The sequence below is a fragment of the Salvia hispanica genome, chromosome 5 (assembly GCF_029641045.1).
Source record: "Salvia hispanica isolate PSC_SH4W2 chromosome 5, Shi_PSC_v1, whole genome shotgun sequence".
NCBI classification, from domain to species: domain Eukaryota; kingdom Viridiplantae; phylum Streptophyta; class Magnoliopsida; order Lamiales; family Lamiaceae; genus Salvia; species Salvia hispanica.
This window is the reverse complement of record NC_142696.1, coordinates 40,992,915-41,016,656: the sequence shown is the minus strand read 5'-3', so window position 1 is coordinate 41,016,656 and position 23,742 is coordinate 40,992,915. Positions and strand designations below refer to the sequence as shown.

The 23,742-nt window shown below is 34.7% G+C and overlaps 4 protein-coding genes across 7 annotated transcripts; 2 read left to right on the top strand and 2 right to left on the bottom strand.

The window, feature by feature from the left end:
- The first annotated feature begins 3,515 nt into the window (after window positions 1-3,515).
- On the top strand, window positions 3,516-9,265 carry LOC125189334 (uncharacterized). Of its 4 annotated transcripts, none has more exons than XM_089058796.1 (6): window positions 3,516-3,740; window positions 4,274-4,546; window positions 4,638-4,811; window positions 4,921-5,027; window positions 6,898-7,223; window positions 8,445-9,265. In XM_089058796.1, exons 1-6 carry the CDS (start codon window positions 3,615-3,617, stop codon window positions 9,038-9,040), a joined length of 1,602 nt encoding a protein of 533 aa, XP_088914922.1. In that variant the 5' UTR covers window positions 3,516-3,614; the 3' UTR covers window positions 9,041-9,265. The 4 variants fall into 4 exon arrangements, with proteins under 4 accessions (XP_088914922.1, XP_088914921.1, XP_088914923.1 ...); XM_089058795.1 differs by having other exon boundaries at window positions 4,271-4,546; XM_089058797.1 differs by lacking the exon at window positions 3,516-3,740 and adding an exon at window positions 4,104-4,179 and having other exon boundaries at window positions 4,271-4,546.
- A 980-nt stretch (window positions 9,266-10,245) lies between these two features.
- On the bottom strand, window positions 10,246-12,529 carry LOC125190307 (protein HEADING DATE REPRESSOR 1). Its single transcript, XM_048087579.2, has 3 exons — window positions 12,219-12,529; window positions 10,637-10,965; window positions 10,246-10,565 (listed from the first exon to the last, which is right to left on the bottom strand). Exons 1-3 carry the CDS (start codon window positions 12,316-12,318, stop codon window positions 10,359-10,361), a joined length of 636 nt encoding a protein of 211 aa, XP_047943536.1. The 5' UTR covers window positions 12,319-12,529; the 3' UTR covers window positions 10,246-10,358.
- Window positions 12,530-19,320: 6,791 nt separating this feature from the next.
- LOC125191170 (uncharacterized) lies at window positions 19,321-20,137 on the top strand. The gene is made up of 2 exons (XM_048088661.2): window positions 19,321-19,452; window positions 19,546-20,137. Exons 1-2 carry the CDS (start codon window positions 19,374-19,376, stop codon window positions 20,004-20,006), a joined length of 540 nt encoding a protein of 179 aa, XP_047944618.1. The 5' UTR covers window positions 19,321-19,373; the 3' UTR covers window positions 20,007-20,137.
- A 422-nt stretch (window positions 20,138-20,559) lies between these two features.
- Window positions 20,560-23,114, bottom strand: LOC125186931 (proteasome subunit beta type-4-like). The gene is made up of 7 exons (XM_048083419.2): window positions 22,973-23,114; window positions 22,798-22,862; window positions 22,516-22,592; window positions 22,067-22,196; window positions 21,796-21,955; window positions 21,531-21,716; window positions 20,560-20,840 (listed from the first exon to the last, which is right to left on the bottom strand). The coding sequence occupies exons 1-7, from the start codon at window positions 22,979-22,981 to the stop codon at window positions 20,727-20,729; spliced, it is 741 nt and encodes a 246-aa protein (XP_047939376.1). The 5' UTR covers window positions 22,982-23,114; the 3' UTR covers window positions 20,560-20,726.
- Window positions 23,115-23,742: the final 628 nt, after the last annotated feature.

Here is a 23,742-nt window from a genome sequence, read left to right as displayed (position 1 = left end):
TGTTATATTTCTAGATGTTGGCTTATTATTGTTTTAGTTTTGAACTATTTTAAATTATAAATAAATTCAGATTAAAATTACACATCGGTTCCGGTTCGGAACCGGAATCGACCGGTTTTTAACCGGCCGGTTCCAAACCGGAACCGATCGGTTCCGGTTCCGGTTCCGGTTCTAGGATTTATGAAAATTTAAAACCGGTTAACTGGTCAATCGGTCCGATTAGAACCGAAACCGGCCGAATAAGCAGGCCTAGTAGAAAGATTTTGGGTTTAATTTGAATTCACCATGAGTCATGACACGATCTTTATAATTTTTTATTTATTCATTAAAAAAATAGAAGTGATACACAATCTGGGTCCAATTTAACTAATTACTGGTGGCATGCAATTCTATAGTCATTATCTTGCTGAAAAGATCTAGTCATTGTCGGTTTGCTGGCTATGGACCTGCCATAGTTTTGAGCATTATGGCTGTTCCCAACTTGACAAAATATCCTATTTCCTTTCCTAGTGGTAGATCGTATTTTGCAGGATTAATTTTTAAAAAAATAAAAATACTTTTTATGGTTTATTTGGATCAACTATATTCATATTATTATAAGCTTAATTGTTTAAACATGGTGGATAAACGGATTCAATCAATTAAACATATAGTGTCGTATGCGAGCGAACTGCACAAATATATTTTAATTATATTATAAAGTAAAAGAAATTGTTTAGGCTACAATAAGTTTCATCGTTTCTTTAGACTCATGATGCAGATTCCTTCAATTTCAGCTATTTTTGCAAGTACGCAATTATAATTAACCTAATTATGATTTCTTTTTAAAGGGAAAAAGGAAAAGTGTGATTTTCATTACTCCTTTTTAAAGTCTAATCGGATGTCATCTAATGAATCAAATTTCATAAGTGATTGAATACTAGTAATAAATTTAAGATGGTGTCAATGAGATTAGATTACATCATGATAATCATATGAAATCGTCATCAATAAAAAAATTGCACATTATATAATCTTTATGGTTAATTACCTTCTAATCACAATGCGGTGACCTAATTGTAATTTAGCCACAACATTAACAATCGTGATAAAGAAAACGACAGTAAAATATTCTACTATCTGTGTAATTCTAAATATATTACTCCTAGTACCATGTAAATTTTACAATATGGGCTTTAGCCCAATTTTGTGAGGTCTAATGACTCTAATCAATGGGCTGGAGCTTGGATGAATATTTTGCACAACAAGTTTATGGGCAGTTATGCTGCTATTGTTTTAGCAGGAATAATATTTAATGTAACTAGTTTGGTTTTTAATCAAGACTAGTAAAAATTAAAATGAAACAAAAAAATGCGATTATTTTTTAATAATCGAATCAACACACAACTCTCGATGTACTCAGACTATATTCATGTGTGAGTAAATCAAGGATTTTTTTTTTTTTTTTCCATTTCTAAGCTAAAAATTTTCGATCATAACCCTCTTTCTTCATTTATTCAGATCAACTAATTGATTTTGTACTGAATTAACATTTGAGACAATCTTTAAATCAAGAAAAAAATTGTTGGCCCCGTTTTGAGGTGGCCTCAAAATTAGGTATCGATTCAATATAAGCAAAAAGACTAAAGATATTACTAAGAGTACTATATGCTCATATTTATGCATTGAAATATTATTCCATCACTAAAGAAAATGGGATTTTTCATAGATGCTATATGCTTTCAAAAAGTATTCCGCAACAAGAATAAATAAATTCTTTTGCTAAATAGATGCTCATATATATGGTTTCAATATGCCTTCCAATAATATTTCATGACCAAAATAACTAATTAGGCTTTTTATAGACATGCACTCACCTCTGAGTAACACAGCTGTTACTCTGACCCAACTTCAGAAATTCATACTCCACAAACTATTGTCCCATCTCTTATCTCTTATGACACATAAAAGCAAAATAACCCACTTTAGAAATAATAGTATATTGGAATGTATTCCAACTTCTCTTAAACCGGATATAACCAACAGTTTGCAATGTTATTTCCGTAGATGTATTAAATTGCCACTGCAATTTATTCCTCTTATGTGATTTACAGATTAGTGTAAAAAAACAATTTATTGCTTATCTACTAAAGAAGAAAAATGCTAATAAAAGGAGGATATGCTTAACAGCTTAAGAATGAGGTCTTATCAAGGCAAACCACATAATTGAAATATTGAATTATAATAAAAAGTAGTACTAGTAGTACATAATAACAATAGCTGGTTTTGGGTATGTTTCGAATACTTTTTTATGAGACGAAATTTCCTATGTGGACAGATGCATTGTGGGCGAATACATATAAAGCGGCAAGAAAAGCGACAGTCAAATTTATCCACAAATAAATCATAATCCAACATTTTTTTATATTTATTTGACATACTTTGATCTTAAAATTGATAATTAATTTGGTGCACAAAATCTATTATTCCGATTCTCAAAGACTATCTACAACAAACATGTTACCGAAAAAAATAAAAAATTCTACAACAAACAAATACTGATACTTATATCTAATTTTCTTCATATTTCATCTATTGTTATAAGAATATGACGAGTCAATAATTCAACCCACATAAAGAAACATATTAACTAGTCCAAGTCCATTGAACCATATAGTCTTTTAGGTTAAGAAAAGTGGCATATTTGAAAATAAAATATATTCTTTAACAAGTGTTCTACCTCGAAGAAAATTAGATAGTTAATCTCAACAAACTTTTCATCTAATCTACCTCAGTTTCTAATCTGTATGCAAAAACTCTTTAATTATTCAATTTATAGGCAAGAATTAGTGTTGTGAATTGGAAGAGAGGTAGGAAACATAAAATCGGTAATGATTGGGTCTAAAAATAGACAGCCGCCGGAATAATATGTGTCCCACGCCTCCCTATTCGTTTAATTTTGCACTAGGCGACAAAATTCCCAATCATTATCCACTCTTGAAGCAAGCCTTATTTCTTACGTGTCTCCTAATGCTGGCAGATTCCTCCACGTGTCACCCCGGCCCATCCCCACCGTCCCACTCTTGACAACTGGCGGAAGCTTCAAGAAAAAATGACGGGCCCCACACTTTATCCACTACCCTCACGTGATTGACAAGACCACTTCACCACACCCCTTGTCAAAGTACTGTTCTACCCTTCCGCTTCACACACCCCTTGTCAAAGTACTGTTCTACCCTTCCGCTTCACACACTTCACCTAATCCCTCATTTTTTACAATGAATAATCATTTTTCGATCAAGGATATTGAGCCATTACTTTATAGGTGAAGCTAAAATGTCTAAGTAATAAGTAATTGACTGTTAATTTTATTCCCGATTATAAATAGTTAAATAAAAATAAAAATAAAAATTCAAGCATGGTGTGAATCGGTTTAGCACGTGCGAGGGGCACCGAAAACCAGGAAACACGTAAAAGGCGACACGTGTGAGTCGCCGCCCCCAAATAAATTAGTAATTCCAGTTCAACTCGCTCACAATAATTTCTCGATCCTGTTCTACAGATAATTTTTGCGAAAATCATCCGTACAAATCTGTTTCCACCCAAAATCTCTTCGATCTGAAGATCCTAAAAAGATGGTGCAGTTGATGAAGAACGACGAATCGGCTTCGCAAGGCGACAAGACGCCGCCGGCGCCGGTGAAGATGGAGGTGGAGGATTCCTTAGAAGAAGAGCACGGCCCACTCCACAAGCGCATCAAAGTAATCATATCTAATCGCTATTATTTTTAATTATTGCTGCTCTCGTTATTCTCTTTGAGTAGTTATTGTATGTAGATGCGTGGTGCTCAGAAATTATAATCAAACACGAGGCTTGCTGTAAATCACACGTTTGATTTCGGAAATACCGCTAACAGTGTGACTGTGTGAGAATGTACTAAGTAATTTATTTGCCAAATGATGTTTTCTATTTAATGTTGTTAATATATTTAGGTTTATGAAAGTATCCATTTGGTTTAGAAGAGAGGTGGGTGGCCTAGGCAAATTTTTTTTGATTAAATCAGATAATCTCGTATCTGAGCTAGTTAATTTTGGGAAAGGGATATCACCGATTTTTTATACCAGTGGAAGGTCATTCTGCTTGATTACGCCTAGGATGAGTTGGAACTGATTGCTTGTTGGGCTTATTTTGGAGTAAGCGGTAATATTTTTGATCATGGAAAAGAAGTTATTTAAAGAATATTCAAATGATATAAATGTGTTCTAACTATGGTAACCTGAACTCATTTCAGCAGCAGCAGCAGCAGCAGAGTTTAGGAATGGATGGTTTTGGAGTTCCACCTTCGCAATACAATCCTCTTGATGAGCCAAGTCCGTTGGGTTTGCGACTAAGGAAAAGCCCATCACTGCTGGAGTTGATTCAAATGAAACTGTCCCACTCCTCTGTGCCTAAAGTCGGAAGTCCTAGTAATAGTAAAAAGGAGTCCTCCAGAGCTGGTGGGGGATCTGGTGATAAGTTGAAGGCCTCCAATTTTCCTGGTTCAGTTCTAAGAATCGGGACCTGGGAGGTAACTGGAATTTTGTGTTTCGAAAAATTGTGAATAGTAACAAATAACAATAAATATTTGTGTGATATTTATCAGTTTTTTTAATTTGCAGTATAAATCAAGATATGAAGGAGACTTGGTGGCAAAATGTTATTTTGCCAAGCATAAGCTGGTGTGGGAAGTTCTCGACGGGGGTCTTAAGAATAAAATCGAAATTCAGTGGTCTGATATTATGGCATTGAAGGCAAATTACAGTGATGATGCTCCTGGAACTTTAGATGTTGTGGTAATATACATTCTCATGATGTAAATGTTGTCTTTTTTTGTTATGTTCAAGTGCTTCTTCAATAAGTAATGCACCGTCCATAAAGCCTCTTTTTCTGTTCATTTGTCAGCTGGCACGACAGCCTCTTTTCTTTAGGGAGACCAATCCACAGCCTAGGAAGCACACTCTTTGGCAAGCAACTTCAGATTTTACTGGTGGACAAGCTAGTATATGCAGGTACAGATTTTCCCACTTCCAAATAGTATACATTTAAACGAAGTTTTCCACTACTCCATTAGTCTGTTACAGTTACTTTCACGCTCACTGGATACATATTGGTTTCTTTTGTGTATTCTTTGGTTTGTGTTGTCATGGATAATATTTCATGTTTTATTTGTTTTTCATATACTACCTCCGTCCTAAAAAATGGAGTAGTTTTACCATTTTGGGCTGTCCCCCAAAATTAGACTAAGTCTAAATATGGAAAGTTTTTAATCAATTACGTACTACTAATAATGTGAACCCTACATTCCACTAACACTACTTCCACTGCCTCCCCCCCTCCCCACTCTTACTTTAACAATTGCACATTAAAACCTGTGCCATATACAAGTTTGTCTATTTTTTGAGGACGGAGGGAGTATAATTATATACCATACATGATTAGGGAGTTGTATATTCTGGCTAACCACTTAGTGGGTTCTCTGAAGATGTCCTCCTAGACATAATTTCCATCTGTAACTGGAGATGGTTGCATGATGTCATATTTCATTAGTGTGTATTTTTATATGTTTATTTTCCTTGCTTTGCATCTATTTTGATCTCTCTTACTTCTGATAGAGCTAAAGGTCATGCACATTAGAAAATTAGAAATGAGCAAAGGATGATGTCAGCTTTTACTTCCAAAGTAGCTAAACACGTTGCAATATCCTACATTGCTTGAAGTGTATAATCAACTTTTGAAACAAGTTAGATCGACTATTTTAGTAGATCAATTTTGAATGATATGTAGTTTCCTCAATTCACCCTGGGCGTGTGGATTTTAGGCTATAATATATGTGGATTGGATCCAATGTACTCTTCTCACAACAGAGGTCAACGATGCTTGCAAAATGAGGATTAGTGTTGGGTAATTGTTGGTGGAGCTTGTTGCACAATCCCGGAAAACTTTTAGGACCTACCAGTGTGCTTGGGGTATTTTACAGCCACCTTAAAGTATTGTCTTGAGATAAATTTCATAGGATGAAACATGCTGACAACATTATGTCAAGAAATGAGAGAGCCATCGAAAGTCCCACTTCACTCTAATGAGTTAGTATATGGATGTGACAAACTCTTGTAATAGTTTGGATGAACTGTTTTGGCAAAGCAAAGATTGATGCTAAGTGGTTATCAGTGAAAGTTGTTGTGGCATTGTATATGGCATTGTATATTTGATTCCTACCCATGTGGGATTTACACAATTACAAAGGATAATCACAAAATAAAAAATAAAAAATAAACTTATAGATAAGGATCAGAATAAACCTATCCCACTATAAAATATAATCACTGATAAGGAAGGATAGAATTGAATCTTATAATGTCTTTAATAGCCAAGTCAATTGATATGACGCAAAAATAAGAATATATTTACTTAACTGTCTCTAAATGAGAAGTCATAGGTTACAGGAGGATGCAGCAAAGATTTTTTTTTATAATTCAACAAACCACCGAAACACAATGGCTGTGGTTTTCTACTTTTTTTTTTTTTTGGAAATAATAACGTTACCTTTTAATATTGGTCTTATTAGTCAACATTTCAACCTGATAGTGAAGATCTTTTTGCACTCTGGAATCTTGTCTGTAATGAACAGGTTCTTCTTTTGAGTTCTGTTTACTGAAATAATACTGGTGCTTGTATAGTGCTTAATTTTAAGTGAATCAACCAATTTGATTATGAATATCTCTCTCTTCCTTCACATGGGGCGGTAGCTTGAAATCAGTTTGTAGTTTCCCATAGGTATTGTGTTTTAACTTTAAAACCCTCTCGCATATGATAGATTGTTAATGCCATGAAAACCTTGCTACATCAATAACCTGCTTTTATTTTTATTTTTGGTTTCAGACAACACTTTTTGGAATGCCCACAAGGCTTGTTGGGGAAACACTTTGAAAAACTCATTCAATGTGATCCACGCTTGAACTTTCTTAGTCAGCAAGGGGAAACTAAACTAGAATCTCCATATTTTGAACCCCGGATTCCTGCTTTTGACGATCAGACTGAGGACAATCATGAGTTAGATCTGAATAGGGAGGGAAGCCCTTCCTTCTTCAGCTTGCAGGATACTGCTTCACCGGCAGGGCCTCAATCTTCGTCCTCAAAGAATGATGTAGATGTTATTGGCAGACATTCGGAATCTTACCCCTGTGAAACACCATCTCCAAGCTCAGGTATGGCAATTACTGGAACGGAAGTGCTTTTTAATTTTTATGCATCTCTTATGTGGTATAGCTGAAATTGACTGGCTTGGAGTTAATATACTCCTTCTGAGACCTCTCGTCTGGTTGCACCATGGCTATGTAAATGGGTTTTTCTGTTGATTTTTTCAAGCATACTCTGTGTGCTGTATTTTGTTACCAAAACAAATTAGTGAGCTTTTGGGGTAAAAATAGATGAACTTCTGTTATGTAGGTGAAAAATTTCTTCAATGTCGCTTGAAATGCATGCTCCAGCATAATTGAAGCTAAAGACGACTGTTAAAAAAGTTGGTTTCATGAGTTCCAGAACTAAATTGTGCATCTCGTGCAACCACACTATTACAGATTTCCAATCAAGGCAATTATACCACATTATGAACCATTTTAGCTTGAAAAATGTTGCACCATTAGAAATGATAAGTTGGAAGAATACTTGTCAATTTTGGGAAACTGAATAGTCAGTGACAGATTGCTATTATAACTCCCCCCTATCTCGGTACAAAAAACAAGGATCCACCTGATGTTTTTCGAGCATTCCGTGGCGAGTCGAATAATTTTCCCATTACCCTCTCTTTGATGCTACATAATTTAATCTCGAGACAAAAGAATGGCAAAAGAAACTATGTTGACATTCTGAGAACCTGTTTGAGCATTGCATCATTACTTTGGCCAAAAATTGTATTTCGAAAAGCTTTTACTAGGGGTCATTCGCTACCTTATGGTGTGCAGTAGCCTGACATAGATATGTATTGATGTCAAAGTCGTGGGACTGACTAGTGTGAACTTGTCTTACCCAGTGAAAAATGCTTTGGCAATCTATATAACATGTCATTTTGTATTTGGAGGAATGAGACTTGTTTGACATGAGGAATATGAGCTAAGTAGGGAATTCTGTAATTTCTTTTAGTTTCAGGTATTTGCTGCATTGTGTTTTACCTAAAACATCAATTATGGGTTCACATAATTATGCATACTGCAGCCTGCTAGCCCTCTCTCTTCTATCTCTTTCTCTTGTCTAATGAATGTATGGCTGAATTAGATTTTGTGTCCTGTACAATTTTACAATAATAAGTATGTACGATGAAGTGAAACTAAAGAAGACCGACTGTACTTTGGATTAGGTTTACTATTTTATCCAAGAATAGACACTGCTTTAAAGTTTGAGTTCTTACTGTTGCTCTTACATTTACACAGCTAGGGGCGCATTGACAGTTGAAGATATAAAAAACGGCAGAATTGATCAACTGAAGGAGTTCAGCAATTGGGATCGGATCAAAGCCCCTGGTCTCCACACTTCTATGTCGATGAGCGACTTAGTGAGCCATCTTGAGAATCGGATATCAGAACAGGGTACCTCTGAGAATCCTACACTCTCAAGCGAGGAATGGCAGAGCCTCCAAATCTTGGATGACATCAAACAGTGCTTGTTTAGTGAAACTCAGCACTTGCCAGACTCATATGAGAAATCACTCATGTCTAGGGTTGATTCTCTTTGCTGCCTCCTGCAGAAAGACACCCCTGCAGGTTCCAGCGCTCAGCTCAGAAGGGACGACAGCCTCAATGTTTCATTGATGCAGAAAGGAGAAGATGAATCGAGTAGTGATGGCTCGTTGTCTATGGACAAGAAGGCTGGAGATGGCAATAACGAAGATGTCTCTGGCCCTAACCAGGCGTCGTCCATGTCGAGGAAAGACTCTGTTGGAGAGTTGCTGCTTAATCTCCCTAGGATAGCTTCTCTACCCCAGTTTTTATTCAACATTTCTGAAGATTATGAAAACCAAGCTCGATGATGCACACTAGTTGGAGACGGATGCACGTGTGTACATGGGTGTGTAGTCGGTATGTATGGTGCCAACAATCTGTGTAGTTTGAGGGTTCGGAAATAAGATTGATGATGAATCCTGTAATTAGTTATGTTTTGAAGTTGGCATTTAGATACTCTTTGCTCCTGCTGGTTGATAAATATCCTGCTGCAAATTTGCACTTCCTAATCGTAAAATCATACTTTTGCGCCAGTGTCTACTGTGTACGTCTGTAAGAATATTAACACAATGTCTAATATTATATGCCTATGATTGTGACGTGTGACTCTAAATGCACTTGTACAAAATATAATATGGAATGAGTTCTTTGTGAAAAAAATTACTGGAAAAATTATGTACTTATAAAATTACTGCATTCTCGGTGAATTCAATTGCACTTTAAAAATTGGAAAACGAAAATTTTGCACTTGAGTGCAACTCACAACCATGAGTACTGAGAGGAGTTCTTATTAACTATTTCATTTTATTTTTACTAAAGTGACTTTTATATTTTATTAACTTATTTTTACTCATGATTTTTTAACAATGTAAAAATAAGACTCGCATTTTACTTTCTTTTTTTACATTTTTTTTACAATGTCAAAAATTTCTTAAAACTCACAAGTCAAATAGTATATGACAATTAATAAAGACCTGTTCACCTACATTTCTCGTAATTTCTAATATATCTAATTTATAGTAACTTTTAATTTAATTAATTTACAAATAAACAATAGCTACTAAATTCTCATTAAACAACAAAAGTCACCCTATTTATATAAACGAAAAACACATACTACTGATTGAATTTACAAACATAATGGAAATATAAATACAACAAAAGTGGAGGAAAATATGCAATTAAGCGATTGTCGATTTGGCCTTGATCTTCAAACAAGTCATTTTAGTGGATCTTCAAATTTGCTTCGTCATTTCCCATATCACTTCTGCCTTCCCATTTCCAATTTTATCTACAACAATTACTGGTAGTGATAAATTCAGCGTATGATTTTAGTGATGAATGTGTATTACCATCATCCTGATTGATAGGTTATTTTATACTTTTCATGGACTACAAAATATCCATGTGCCTCTCAAAAGTTCAAGTTATAGAGGAATATACAGTCCCCTAAAAATAACAACTTTGAACAGACTGTATACACATGGACAAATGTAGAGATGGGCGTTCAACCTTGACAAATATCTCATCTCTCTTCAGTCTTATATTTTTTCTTCAAACATATACAAAAGAACAAACCACATATATATATAATGTCAAGTAAAATAAAATAAAATAAAATAAAATTTATGAGTCTCCCTGTGTCCCTTCATCCTCCACAGCTTCATTCTCCTGCAGCACGTCCATCAGCATCGTTATCTGGCTCTGCAGCATCGCGTTTTGTCTCTCCACGTCTGCTCGTTTGCTCCGTTCATCGAGCAGCTGCAGCTGCAGGTGCTCCAGGCATCGAGCATCCTCTTCCAACTGCTCGTTCAGCCCATCAATCTCCCTGTCCTGCACACATACATCAATGTTCAGGTCACTATACCAAAGTTGAAGGCTTTAGATTATTCGCTAAACTCCACCTTCCGGTTCATCTCCTGCACTGCGATTCTCCGCATGCTCTCCACAACGTCCACGTTCACCAGCTTCCGCTTCTTCCCAATCAGCCACCCCTTCGGATAGCTAGCTGATTCAAAGTCGGGAGGTGGGAGTAGGGTTTCTGCAGAAGGGCGTTTCCCGTTTGAGTTGATCACCGGATCCAGCGGTTCGAATAGAGCCTTGCGTTTCTCTGAGAGGACTGAGACGCTGTTCAGTTCTAGCTGCATGTCCTCTGCTGGTGACTCAGGCTGTTTCTCCGGGGTTTTGTCACCACTCGAACCATCGAGTGTCTCGTTCGTGTTCTTCACAGTACCTGCCCGAACATTGATCATGAAGCATGACTCACAAGAGCAGTTCTTGAATTAATTCCCATTAACGAGGCAAGGCAAGAGACAAAATTCATAGAATGCAATCCTACTCAATTCCAATGTATTGACAATCAAATCCACGTATTAATCGTATTCTAGACACAAATGAAGAGGTCAAAATGCAGGGACCCTTAATGAAGCTTACAACATATCCAAATCGGAAACTCACAAGCAAAGAAGTTTCCCTAGACAAGGATGAGTTGAAAAGCACTATCATCTGCAACTGACACAGTTTAAAACAGGAACAGCAATCGGACAATATAGGGCTCGGTGATGAACACAAGGCAAAACGGATTATACAAGTGTCCCTTTTTCTTCTTTGCTATATTACACAGGTTATCAGATAAGTTTCTTCAGTGCCATTTGGGTGAGTCAGGTAGTTCAAATAAAGGAGTCAGAGTAAAGCAACATTTACATAAACCAGGTGGGGTAGGACCGAGCATCATTGATTGTGCAAAATTGCTATATCTTGGCTTATCATTGAGGTTATAACTACAAAAGCCAATCATAAAATATGTTAGTACTAAAAATGTATACTTATCTATAGGTGAAAGTTATGAAGCTTCCCTAATCTTAAATTTGGATTACAAGTGAAGCTCTGGCAATGGCTCTAACAACCGATTATCGAGGATCGAGGAGAACAGATTAGCTGCTTTGCAAACTACTCCACTACAGATTTCAGTAAATAAAGATATTTCATTTATTACTATATCTAATTGAAGAAGTCGCCGCCTGCAAAAGTCGAAGATCAAATTTTGGAAAATAATTAAATAAATAGAATTTCAGCACTAATTCCACAAGTAGCCATAGAAAAATAGTAAACGTTGAATCAAAGAAACTGATATCTTTATCGTTAGGTGAGGAAGCAGGTAATCAAATTATAGCCACAGCTAAGCAATACGACGACGTTTCAGCAAAGCCAACCCTACTCTCATCAACACGGCAAATAATTGAAGCAAGACTCAATCTTCAACAATCAAACAAATAATAAATCAATTAAAACATGTGAAAAATCAATCCTTTGAAGATCCAACATCGCTTGATTGGGGAAAAATCAAAGTGTAGCATGCATGCAAATGATGAGATTAAACTAAAGAGGAGCAGATTAGAAGAAATCAGTCCCAATTTCACACAGTCACACACTAGTACAGAAAAATATAAATCAAGAAATGAAGGAAAAGAGAGGCTCTTAATTTACCACTTAATCTTTTCCTAGATTTCCAAAAAACAGGAGCAGAAGAAACCGGAGAGAATCCATTCAAACCTCCCCCTTTATTTGCCGCAGCTGCTTCTCCCATAACTCAAAGATTCACGCCACGAAACTATGTTTAAAAATTCAACTATTTAGCATCAGATTTTTCTTACCCACAAAAGTAATTTCTGGACGAATTTCAGGGTCTAGAGAGAGAGAAATGGAAATGGGAGACTGTTTGACGGCATCATCAAAGGTTGTTTGGACGGTTGGGATTTGTCGCTTTGGTAGTTGCCTCGTTTGGTGCACCTCTTTCTTGCTTGGGTACCATTTTAATTCACATGCTTAAATTAAATCCAATTATTTCAACTGATTATGTTGTCTATTTATAATTGAATAATAATGGTAAACTTATTGCATCGATTTACTGTAGGGGTATATGAAATGAGTATATCCAACGGCTTATTCATCATATTCGCGTGGCCAGAATTACTCTTTTGCCCTTCCATGGACACAGAATTTACCATTTGGAGACGTTTTATGCGTACTACAAAATGGGAGATAGGATCTCGATCCACGTGGCATTAAGCTGTTAATTCACAATTAAAATAGCGATGTGTTGGTTTGAGCTTCATGCAACTCAAACCCTTACGGCACCAAACACTCACACGTGTATTTATGTGAGAAATATTATGATTATAAAAACTTAATAGCCGGTTTAACACAACCTACATACATTTAATGTAACAATGCATACTTTAACTACAGGAATCACTAGTTTAAGGGCATAGCGGTCGATTCATATCAGCTTTATTCTAGGTAAACTGGGGTAGTCTTTTTTAGCTACCAAGTGTAATTTGAGTCCCACCTTTTTTACAGTTGGATCAATTCATTTTTATTTAATGCTCCCTTCGTTCCAACTAAAATGACACATTTCTTGGCCGACATGAGATTTTAGAAGTTATTGGTTAATATGGTTAATTGGAGTGAAAAAAAAGTGGGTCTAAGTATTAAAATAGAGAGAAAAAAAGATACATATTTTAATAGAAGCGACAAAAAGTGATTGCGTGCATTAATTGAAAAGAGAAAGTTACGAAAAAAAGGAAATGTGTCATCTTAGTTGGAACAAACTGAAAAGAAATCTTAGTTGGGACAAACTGAAAAGAAAAATGTGTCATTTTAAGTGGGTACAAGGGAGTAGTTAATCAAAATAAAAAATGACTATAATTTTCATAATTTAAAGAAATAATTATCATTTACATCATAATTTTACATCAACTTCTAGTCATCTTAAAACTTTTAAAACTGTAATTTAAAATTAAAATCAAAACTAATATAGAAAAATCAAATTTACATGACAACAAAATCACGTCATTGCAGATTTATCAAAGTCTATTAATTAACTTCAAAAATGTGGAATAATAATGTCGTTTTATTAGCCTTACTTTAACCTTTGTGAGATAAGTGGGGAAATGTTATAGCCTTATAGTCTTTATATGAAATGATCTGGACATTGTTGGAGTGGGCTCAATTCTATAGGCACTTTCGAGATAAATTAATGTGTCAAAAGCCCCAAGAATTCAGCTATGAATAAACCAATGCCAATTAGAATGGGCCATGAATAAGTACACAATGTCTGGAATGGGCCGACTAGTATTATCAATTATGTAGTAATCAATTTATATAAGTACACCTTTAATTAGGAAGAGTTCTCAATTACATTAAGAAACAAGTGATTTAGATGTTAGTGTAGTAGTTTTCGCATTCCAAGCACTGTTTCAATACAAAATTGGTATATTATAGTTTCTATTATCTAACTACAAAATTGTTATCTTTCCGCATCAAGCACAGATTTGAAGTTAAACATACCTAAACAAATGTATTTTCGTCTTCCAAATCTGCTATTGTCGAATTATTCATTATAGCAGAACTATTACCATCTTACAGAATGCATATAATATTACAATGTTAATTTATTTAAATAACATGCATGCACTTATAACACATTTATATAACATATTGATAGGATCGGAGGAAAGCTTCTTACCAATTGAACATGTTGAGTTTGCTGAGTTCATGATAATTTAGAAAATTGGCAATATAAACAAAAACTATAATTTAAACAATATATAGAGGGTGAGTGCAGAATCTAGTGATAAACCAAAATCATTATTAATTATGTATGTGGGACATGCATAAATAACCCAAGAACACATAAATTAAAGTGTAATATTTTTGCCCACCTTCCAAATTAATACTTTCTTTATCCTGTTTGACCCAGTTTAGCATTACTAAATAAATGACGGTTTCCTGATTTTAATATTACAAATATTTATTATATTAATATACATGATTCTTTATTATATATAAACTCCATAAATAGTAAGCTAAAGCTGTGATGCATCACATTGCTATAAACACAACTGACATGAAGATTATTATCATGTGAGCCTTTTTCCCCTCTCTAACATCTCAGAATTACGATCAATATCATCAAACTTACAACTATACAGAATCAATGCATAACCTACATGTACTAATTTAATTCTCATTTTAATGTCAAAGTAGAAAACTACAAATCGGGGTTTGATTTTCTATTTAATTTGTAAATTTGACGGATTTTGTCTTATTATATGCGCGATATGATTAAGAAAGCGGTACCCATTTGTAAATGGTGCAAACATAGCATATGAGTCGTCTTGATTAATATTTAACTAATACATTTATTAAGATATATATCGAAACTGACCAAATGTAATATACATGCATGATTGTAGAACCAAAATATAATCTTGAATTCTTAGAAAAGAATTGTGTTGTATGGAATATAGATCATGGGGCTGGGGCAATATGTTTCCTTAGTGCTAAATTCTCTGCACATAGTGTTAACACTTTTTCTTATTTTACTATTCCACTTATTTTTCTTTAACTTAGATCTCTATTATTTTACTTAAAATTGGTGGGTAAAATTCATGAAATTTAAGACAAATCTTTTTTGTTGATAGCAACACTTGCCTACCTGGTTTGGAGTTGGAGTGTTGGACACTGACAAAATTAAAGAGTATATAATTCTGGTGACTTCTATTGGCATATTACTATTGTCGATTAATATATTGAAAGACGACGTTGCGCTAGATTCCTTAACTATTTTATGTTTATGGACACATAATAATGATAATATGCATTGTGACTGTCAATTTGTATGTAATAATCAAATAAGTATTAAATAAATATAATATAATTCCAATCCAGTATGTTTAATTATGGCAACGGGAGTTGGTGTTAGTACTTAAAAATAAAGAGTTGGTGTTAGTACTTTAATTAAATTATATCATCGGTGTGCCAAAAAACTATATTAATCATTGCTAATTAAGAAGAATCTTATTCAATCAAATAAGAATATTATTCAAAGATACCTTAGGTTCTATAGTTGCTGTAGTATGAGGGGTTGAACCTGTGTTTTGGTTATAAAATGAGTAAAGTTTATGACACAACTAAACCATTTTAAGAATATGAAAAAATTAAATATGACACTTGATTAAATATACATGGATAAATAATAGTAGTAGTAAGTACCAAGCATGATTGAACAATGACGATAAATAATAATTAAAGTAAATGCGAAAAGTCGTCTACAAATATAAACATGAAAATAGTGTCAAAATTAATGTTCGTTGTTAAACCGGAAATAATAGTACGGAATTCAATAACGCGTGTTACGTTTTGAAGCAGTGAATTTTAACACGTGTTTATTAGAGTCGTTAAATGCACATTGTAATTAAAGCTGGATCTGAGTCATTTGACTACTAAATTTGGCATATTATCACCTCCACTTTAAGATAATTAAGACCAAACCCACGCTTTTCACGTTTAAATCTTCTTTATAAATGCAAAATAATTAACTAAAACTTCTCGGAATTTCTTCCTTTGATTATTGTGCTCTTAGATCGGCCTACCCTTTAACTTGCTGGAAAATAAATTGGAAACATATACCTCTAGCAGGGCTTCACGCAGGCTGGATACATGACACAAATCACTCAAAAAATTAATTTACTTATCAAACGCATGACAAATAAAATCCCCATTATCATATTATAACATACCTGTCAAACGACCCACAACGTACAAAGTTGTAAAACAAAATTGGTTGAATGTCACTAGTGCCCATGGATCAGTCTTTGCAATTTGCATACCGGTATTTTTTACCTTGAAAATTGAAATAAAAAATTTAAACGTACAGTCATAAGTCATAACTAATGCTTACTTCATATGTCCATTGTAGGAGTTCAATTTTGCCATTTTAGTTTGTTTTTCAATATTAGGCTCATTTTACTTTTTCTAAGACTATTAAATAGGTTACATATTACATTAACTTATTTCATTAATATTTTATTATAAAATTATTATGCATCGGCGGCGGATCCAGGTGGGGTCGGGCAGGGTCGGCCGACCCCACCACCGGCCAACTAAGGCATGGGAAACTCCATTAATTCCGGCACTTGGAGTCTCCGCTGACCCCGTGGTGCGCCGCAGCGGGAAATAGAGCAGTCACGATTCTTGGTGGTCATATGTGTGTGAGACGAGAAACATAGACATAGAGGAGTTATATGAATAATTTGAGAAGAAGAATTTTTAAAAATTGAGTTGCAGAGAGTGAAAATGGAGTTTCGTGTAGGGAAAAGGGAAAGAAGACGATGAAAAATCCTCTTTGTTAAATGCGAATTAATGTATTCAAAATTAACAAAATAGTTTTAATATTTCAAATCATTCCCTCTAATTAACGTTTTATAACTAATTAATTAACTATGATGGCCTCTATTATAAAATTAATACCAAGAAATTTAATTACTACTACTAATTTTCATATAATGGATTGATAATTATTTATACATATCTATCTCATTTATTAAAAACAATAAAAGTATTATATTTCATTATATTTAATAATTTCATAAAATTTTAATTAGTTATAAAAGAGAACATACTACTCTTTATTCAAAAGTCTTCTTGAGCTTCTGGTGTTACATTAACAATAAAGTAAAAAAAATACAAATGTTATGTAAAGCGAGTTGTTATTTCTAATCCATGTACGTTGATGAAGTCTTAAAGCATGAAAAGAATAGTTTAAACACTAATAATATTTGCAGAATGATTACTTTAGTGGAGTAGGATTTATGAAGACGACGACAAAGGAGGAAGCAACAAAAAGGATCAAAGTCGAGAAAAAAGGACACCATCAGAGTCGAGAAATAATAAAAAAATTCTTTACTATATTCGACCCTACAAATTTCATTTTCTGGATCCGCCATTGTATAAACAGGTCTCACATTACATTAATTTATCACTAATTTTTGTATTCACTTTTTCTTCAATGTCTTTAAAACTCATGTCGAGTGAGATACCTGATTGTAGACAAATGGAGTATATTAGATATTCGTCTTCCGAATTTAACATACGTGCGCTATAATTTGAACAATAAATAATAGTAAAACTAAATTAGTAGGTGCCAACGATATAATGTTCATGTTAGGTATGCTCTACATATTAATATTCGTATTTCTCAAAAAATAAACATAAATAAATTTGACTTTGTGATCCAATCATGATTCCTATACCTCCGTAAAGATATTGTATATTTGAAGACAGAATCTACAAAACTGGAACATACCAAATTTAGATCCGGACACATAAACAGCGAACAAATTAGGCAACTTTGCTAAACTTGTAGTGGCTTCAAAAGTTTAAAACCTTAAATAAGATACTACTTGTGAATATTTTATTGTTTTCATTATATGAGTATCGTGATTAGCTTAAATTGGAGTCCCCAATTGATATATTGTGTATCCTACATGTCACTTTTTTCCGACTAGTTTCTTTCTTCAATTTTAGTCTAGTATTTTAGTAAAATTATATGCACGAATTCAATTAGGATTTATATATACTTATTTCGTTAATTTTGAGTTTTCGTTTAAGGCAATTATAAAGGAGAAAATAACACAAAAGGATAACTTCGGCTTTAATTACACGGTTATAGATGATCACTTAATATAATCAATCAATTGACACGTATGTTACCTCGAAGCTTAGTGCTATGTGGTCCTCATCTTCACTAATCAATTACTCCTATATGATGGTGGATTCATAGCCACTTATGATTATAAAGAGCAAATGGACTAAACATTTACTGTCATATTTTACCATATTCACCTTGAATGTTTGGTAACTAACGTCCAAAAGTTAGATAAGAAAATGAAACGAATCTGAGATAGATTTTTGTCACATTTAAAATTCGCTTTATAAGAAATATATAGGCTTGAGTTGGATGCAACGTGTCCTAATTCACTAATCTGCCCGGTTTAATTTAATATATTACATAGTACTAGTATTAAGCTTTTTATTTAAAACAAATATAATTTCTAACCAAAAATATATTTTTTTCGCAAGTGACTCATGTTTATTCACAAGTATTAGTATACTTTAGATGATGCTATTGCCTAAAATCAATTGACATTGTCTTTTCAATCTAAGATACACCCATTTTTCAGTATCAAAAAGTCATGTTGATGAATAAAAATTTACTAATAATTCTGGAATAATACGTTTCTATATATTGAATTAATAAAATCAGGCATCAGGCATTAATGAAAGCTCCACGCATTGTGAATAACGCATGTACGTACTTTGGGCTATATTCATTTAGTATTAGGCTATACCTTAAGAAGTATTTTCATTTTTTTCAATATTAATTTTATAAATTTCGCTATAAAATATTGTGTCCTGAATAAACATCTTCATTTTTTGGTCGGTGAATTAATTCATAAAGTAAGAGTAGTAGTAATATTTTTGGGACTGTTTTTATGTTAGTATTATATCTACGTTGGTTTTGTGATACATTTCATATGTATAGTAATGTCAATCTTATATATATTTATGTTTTGTGATTATGATTGGAGAACCCATTATTTGGGAGCACATATCCCATATACTATAGTTTAATCAAAGACAATCTATGAATAAAGTATATATAGCTGGTTTGGCCAATCATGGAAGTGAACAATTATTAAATCCACCAACAGTGAGCTAAATACATAACTTTTATCTATAAATAGTCCCAACTTATAGTTGTTAGACCACAGTCATAAATAAACACTAACAAATTTTATGAGTCACATAATGAGTTCTTTACTACTCATTTTTGTCTGCTCTCTTGTGATCAATTCTCAAGCCAGAACATTAACAGGTAACACAGATATATGCATTTACAAAAAAATTCATCATAGTGAATTAATTTCTTTGGAATATAGCCATGCATAACATAAATATTGTGAAGCAGAAAACCGTGACCACCAACTCGGACTGCCTACCGGAGTGGCGGACTACAACGGCCCGGTGATTCCGAAACCGGGTTTTATTGAGATGATAAAGAGTTATGGGAGGGATGAGCATGAGTTTGCGCCGCCGAGCCCCAAGGAAGCGCCGCCTACTCACCAAGTAAGTGCGGCGGCAGAAGAAAATGAAGTTTGGAAGTTGCAAATGTATGGGAGGGATAAACCGAAGCGAGCGCCTCCAGCCCCCAAGGAAGCACCGCCAACACACCAAGTGGGGAAGGAGGGTGGTGAGGTGGTACCTCCGCCTCCCCATCACGCGCCACCAACTCACCAGGAGAATTACGGGAAGGAGGGAGGTCATCCGGCGCCTCCACCTCCACACCATGCACCACCAACTCACCAGCTAAGTGGCACTGGCGGCGAAGAATCATGGGCGGTGTATGTGTTGCTCTCAGCCTCGGCCTAAGCTTTGTTATGCTTTTAGCTATTGTATGTGTTTGTCATGTAAGATAATACTAGTAGTTTGGCCTCATTAGTGCCCAAAAATATAGATATAATAGGATGTGACATGAATTTTAATAAAACTCTTTTATGTAATGTGAGTGAAAAAATGATCGCACATCAACTATTCATAAACGAGAAACTGATGGACCATGGAGTAGAAATAGTAGTTATTGAATTAGCTAGGGTTAATTATCTATAAAATCAACAAGAATAAGTCGCATCTGATTTGTCCTTCATCTCTTAAAAAATTAAATAATAAGTCACGAGTTTTAAACTATTAGACAGCGCAAGTGTGTTAGACACAAAAATGACGCAGCTACTTGGCTTATGTACGAGCCCACAAACAATATTCATTCAAATTTCATCATACCATAATTCTATGTCTAGCCTAAAATAATGATTAATCGCTAAACACTGCTAATGACAGAATGATTGACACACACTGCAACACCCATTGTGTAAGAGGTGGTGAGATCACATGAGCAATTAAGGTTTGCAAATAGTAGGACAACAACTCCAAAACTCAATCTTGATAAAGCACGCATATGATTCATGGTTTAACAAATTTATCAAATTCGTTTCTAAATGTATATGTCAGCATAGCAGAAAAGATTCAACCCTGTTTTAAGTAAAGATACGAATACAACCGAAACCTGCAGAATATATTTGAGAATCGATAAAACTACCAAGAACCCTCAGCGCCAAGAGTGGGATTTTTGAAAGCATTGAAATCCCAGAAGGTCTTCAATGAGTATGGCTCAGAAAGTGTGAAGCCCTCGTCTGTGATCTTTGCAATCTGGAACCAAAATCCATTATTATTAGAAACGGAATCTAGGATAGTTTCTACATACAACATCAATATTATAGTACAGAGTGTAGGAACCAAATTTATTGTGGACAACTGGACATCAAGTCACATATATGAAGTGAGCTGTAGAATTGAGATCATTGTTTTCAAGTTATCTAAACAATTAACATCCTAGAGCTCATAGTTCTATAAGACAATAATGTGTTTTAAAACAGATACATAGTTTTCTTGTTGGCAGTTAAGCCATTGGCGTTATCATGCTATTGATTTTCTGGACTTTAAGTTGGTTTTATGTCTAGTCAAACATATAAATGGATTCAATCAATACAGCCCAAAAGGATTATATGTATGTGCAGGAGATGCACAGCAACATGTAGGGCACGATTGAACCAACCAACACTACGCACAGCATTCTGAGGAAAAAGGTCAACTAGTATCGATACATTTACGATGGATTTTCATGGGAAAAGAACATACTGGTGGTCCGAGAAATCAAATAGAAGGATTTAAGATTAAGATTCAAATATACTACTAATTAGACCTTTCTACTTCAAAGAAACAATTTCATCAACATTTTAAACACAGAACATGTACCACTTATAAATAAAGCCAAACCCTTAATACTCCATAAAGAGTAACCAAACAAAATTTCAAGGCTGATGAAATCATGAAAAATACCTGAAGTTTGTTGACAGCTGATCTGTCACGGTAGAGAAGCACCCGCATGCATTTCTCCAGTAACTTCACACCCTCTTCATAAGTCATGTCCTCGTGCCATTCATCACGAAGAATCGGCCTAGCTAGGTGGTTTCCAAACCCAGTTGCAACATGGTCGTCCTCATAATTCACTCCAATCATGCTAACCTGAAATCATCAAACAAGATAAATAAAAACAGTAAAACTAAAGTTTATTAAAGATAGAACTTAGAAATCCAATACATACTGTTCCAAGATACTTCTGTCCGTTTTTTATACCACCAAGTACCAGTGAATTCCATAGCGGATTGAACTTATTGCGGCGATTATACATCACCCTAGTCAGATAGTTATGCACCTCTTTCGGACCCAAGGAATTTCCATCATCCCACATGTTATCATATAAGCTACATTCACATAACAAGAAAATCAATGAGTCATAGCAGTCCAAGAAAACTAAAGCAGTTCATAAAACAGGAGCCAATACAATAAGGTATAACGTCACGAAGATTACTTACATAAGCTCATCAAGATACCGCATGATCTCCTGGAAATCACTGATCTCGCCACTAGCACCAATAACAGAATGTTTCCCCACCGACTTTAGTCTTTCCACGGACTTGTAACGAAGGGTGGACCCATATGAACCTATCATGAAATAGCATTATGAACAAGTATTGTGCTAAGCTATCAGAAGCATAATAGTAAACCAAAATAATAGAACTCAACCACATAATCTGAAGCAAACAATGAACTCAGTATCCTAACTGTTTGAACAGCTAGAATCACTAGGACTACAAGGAACAAGATCAAGTATTCAAAATGATCCCTAAGCATTCAGTCATTTAAACAAACCAAGGTGTAAAACTCACACAGTCAGCTAAATATCAATTGTTTGAGCAAATAAACAATCAAAGAAACTTTAATTACACAAATATGAATCAAGGATGCATATTGCAAAACCAACCTCCCATATCAGCGGCAAAGAGAAGTCCATCTTTGTACTTAATCCCGATCACTGAGGTCCCTGTAACATACGGATACCTACACACAAAAAGCCCAAAATAAAATTCTCCATTACAACCAGCCATTCACACGAAAACATATAACTTAAGCAAAAATTACACGAATTATGCTAACCCTACAAATTATACCAGGAAAAATCAAAATCGGACCAGCTAAAGCCCTAATTCAGAAGAAATTTGAAATTGTCAGATCTTTGCAAGTAAATAAACCATGAGGATCATACAGAGTTCTCTGAGAATCGGCTTCCGAGGCGAGCAAATTGTTCGTAACTGGAGCTGAATCGGCCAACTGCAAGCAAAAGGGGGGAAATAGGAAAAATGTCAGAAATTAAAAAGAATAATAATAGAATTGATCTTTGCAATCTCACGAACAGGAAATGCAGAAATGTGTAAGCTTACATGCATCATTGTAATCGATAGTATTTGAGAACGCTGGAGAGATTTGAGAAACAATTTATTCTGTAAATCAAAATTCTGCACTCGAGTTTCCCTTTCCTCAAGCCAACAGTACGCTTTTTCTTGTGGTTAATTTTGATGGGCTCTGTAGTTGGGCCACCAATAGGTAAGAGCATCCAATACATGTGGACATATTTTGTTGGACAATTTTTTTTTTTTTTCCATAGTCACTTTTTATTTATCCGCGGCCACAAAAAAAGTTTCCCCAGCAATAGTGGACACTTTTATTAGCTACATTTCACTTTATTTTTATTCTTTGTATATTTTAATTCAATTAGACTTAAAATTATCGGACTAAAAATAATTAGAAAACGAGATAATAATAAATTAAAAAGTGCGATGAGACCAAATATTCGTTGTATTAATGGATACCGGAAAATTATACAACGAACATTTTATAAAAAAAAACATATAAAAACAAATAAAAACGCCGCCACCATCTACTCGGTGGCGGAGTCGGAATCCTCTACCTCTTCTTCGTCGCCCACTCCCCCCGGCGCCGCCGCCCCTGCCCCCGCCGCCCCCGGCGCACCCGGCGCCGCTAGACCAGTCAGCCTCAGATCCTCTCTGATCCTACACATGAGCTCATAGTATATCGCCTTGGTGATCGGGTCGGTGGCCGACTCGTAGAAACGGCAGTTCTCTTGCAGTTGTTTCATCAACTGCACATTCAGGTTCCTGTTCAAGACCACATGGGCCCCATGGTCCACAGA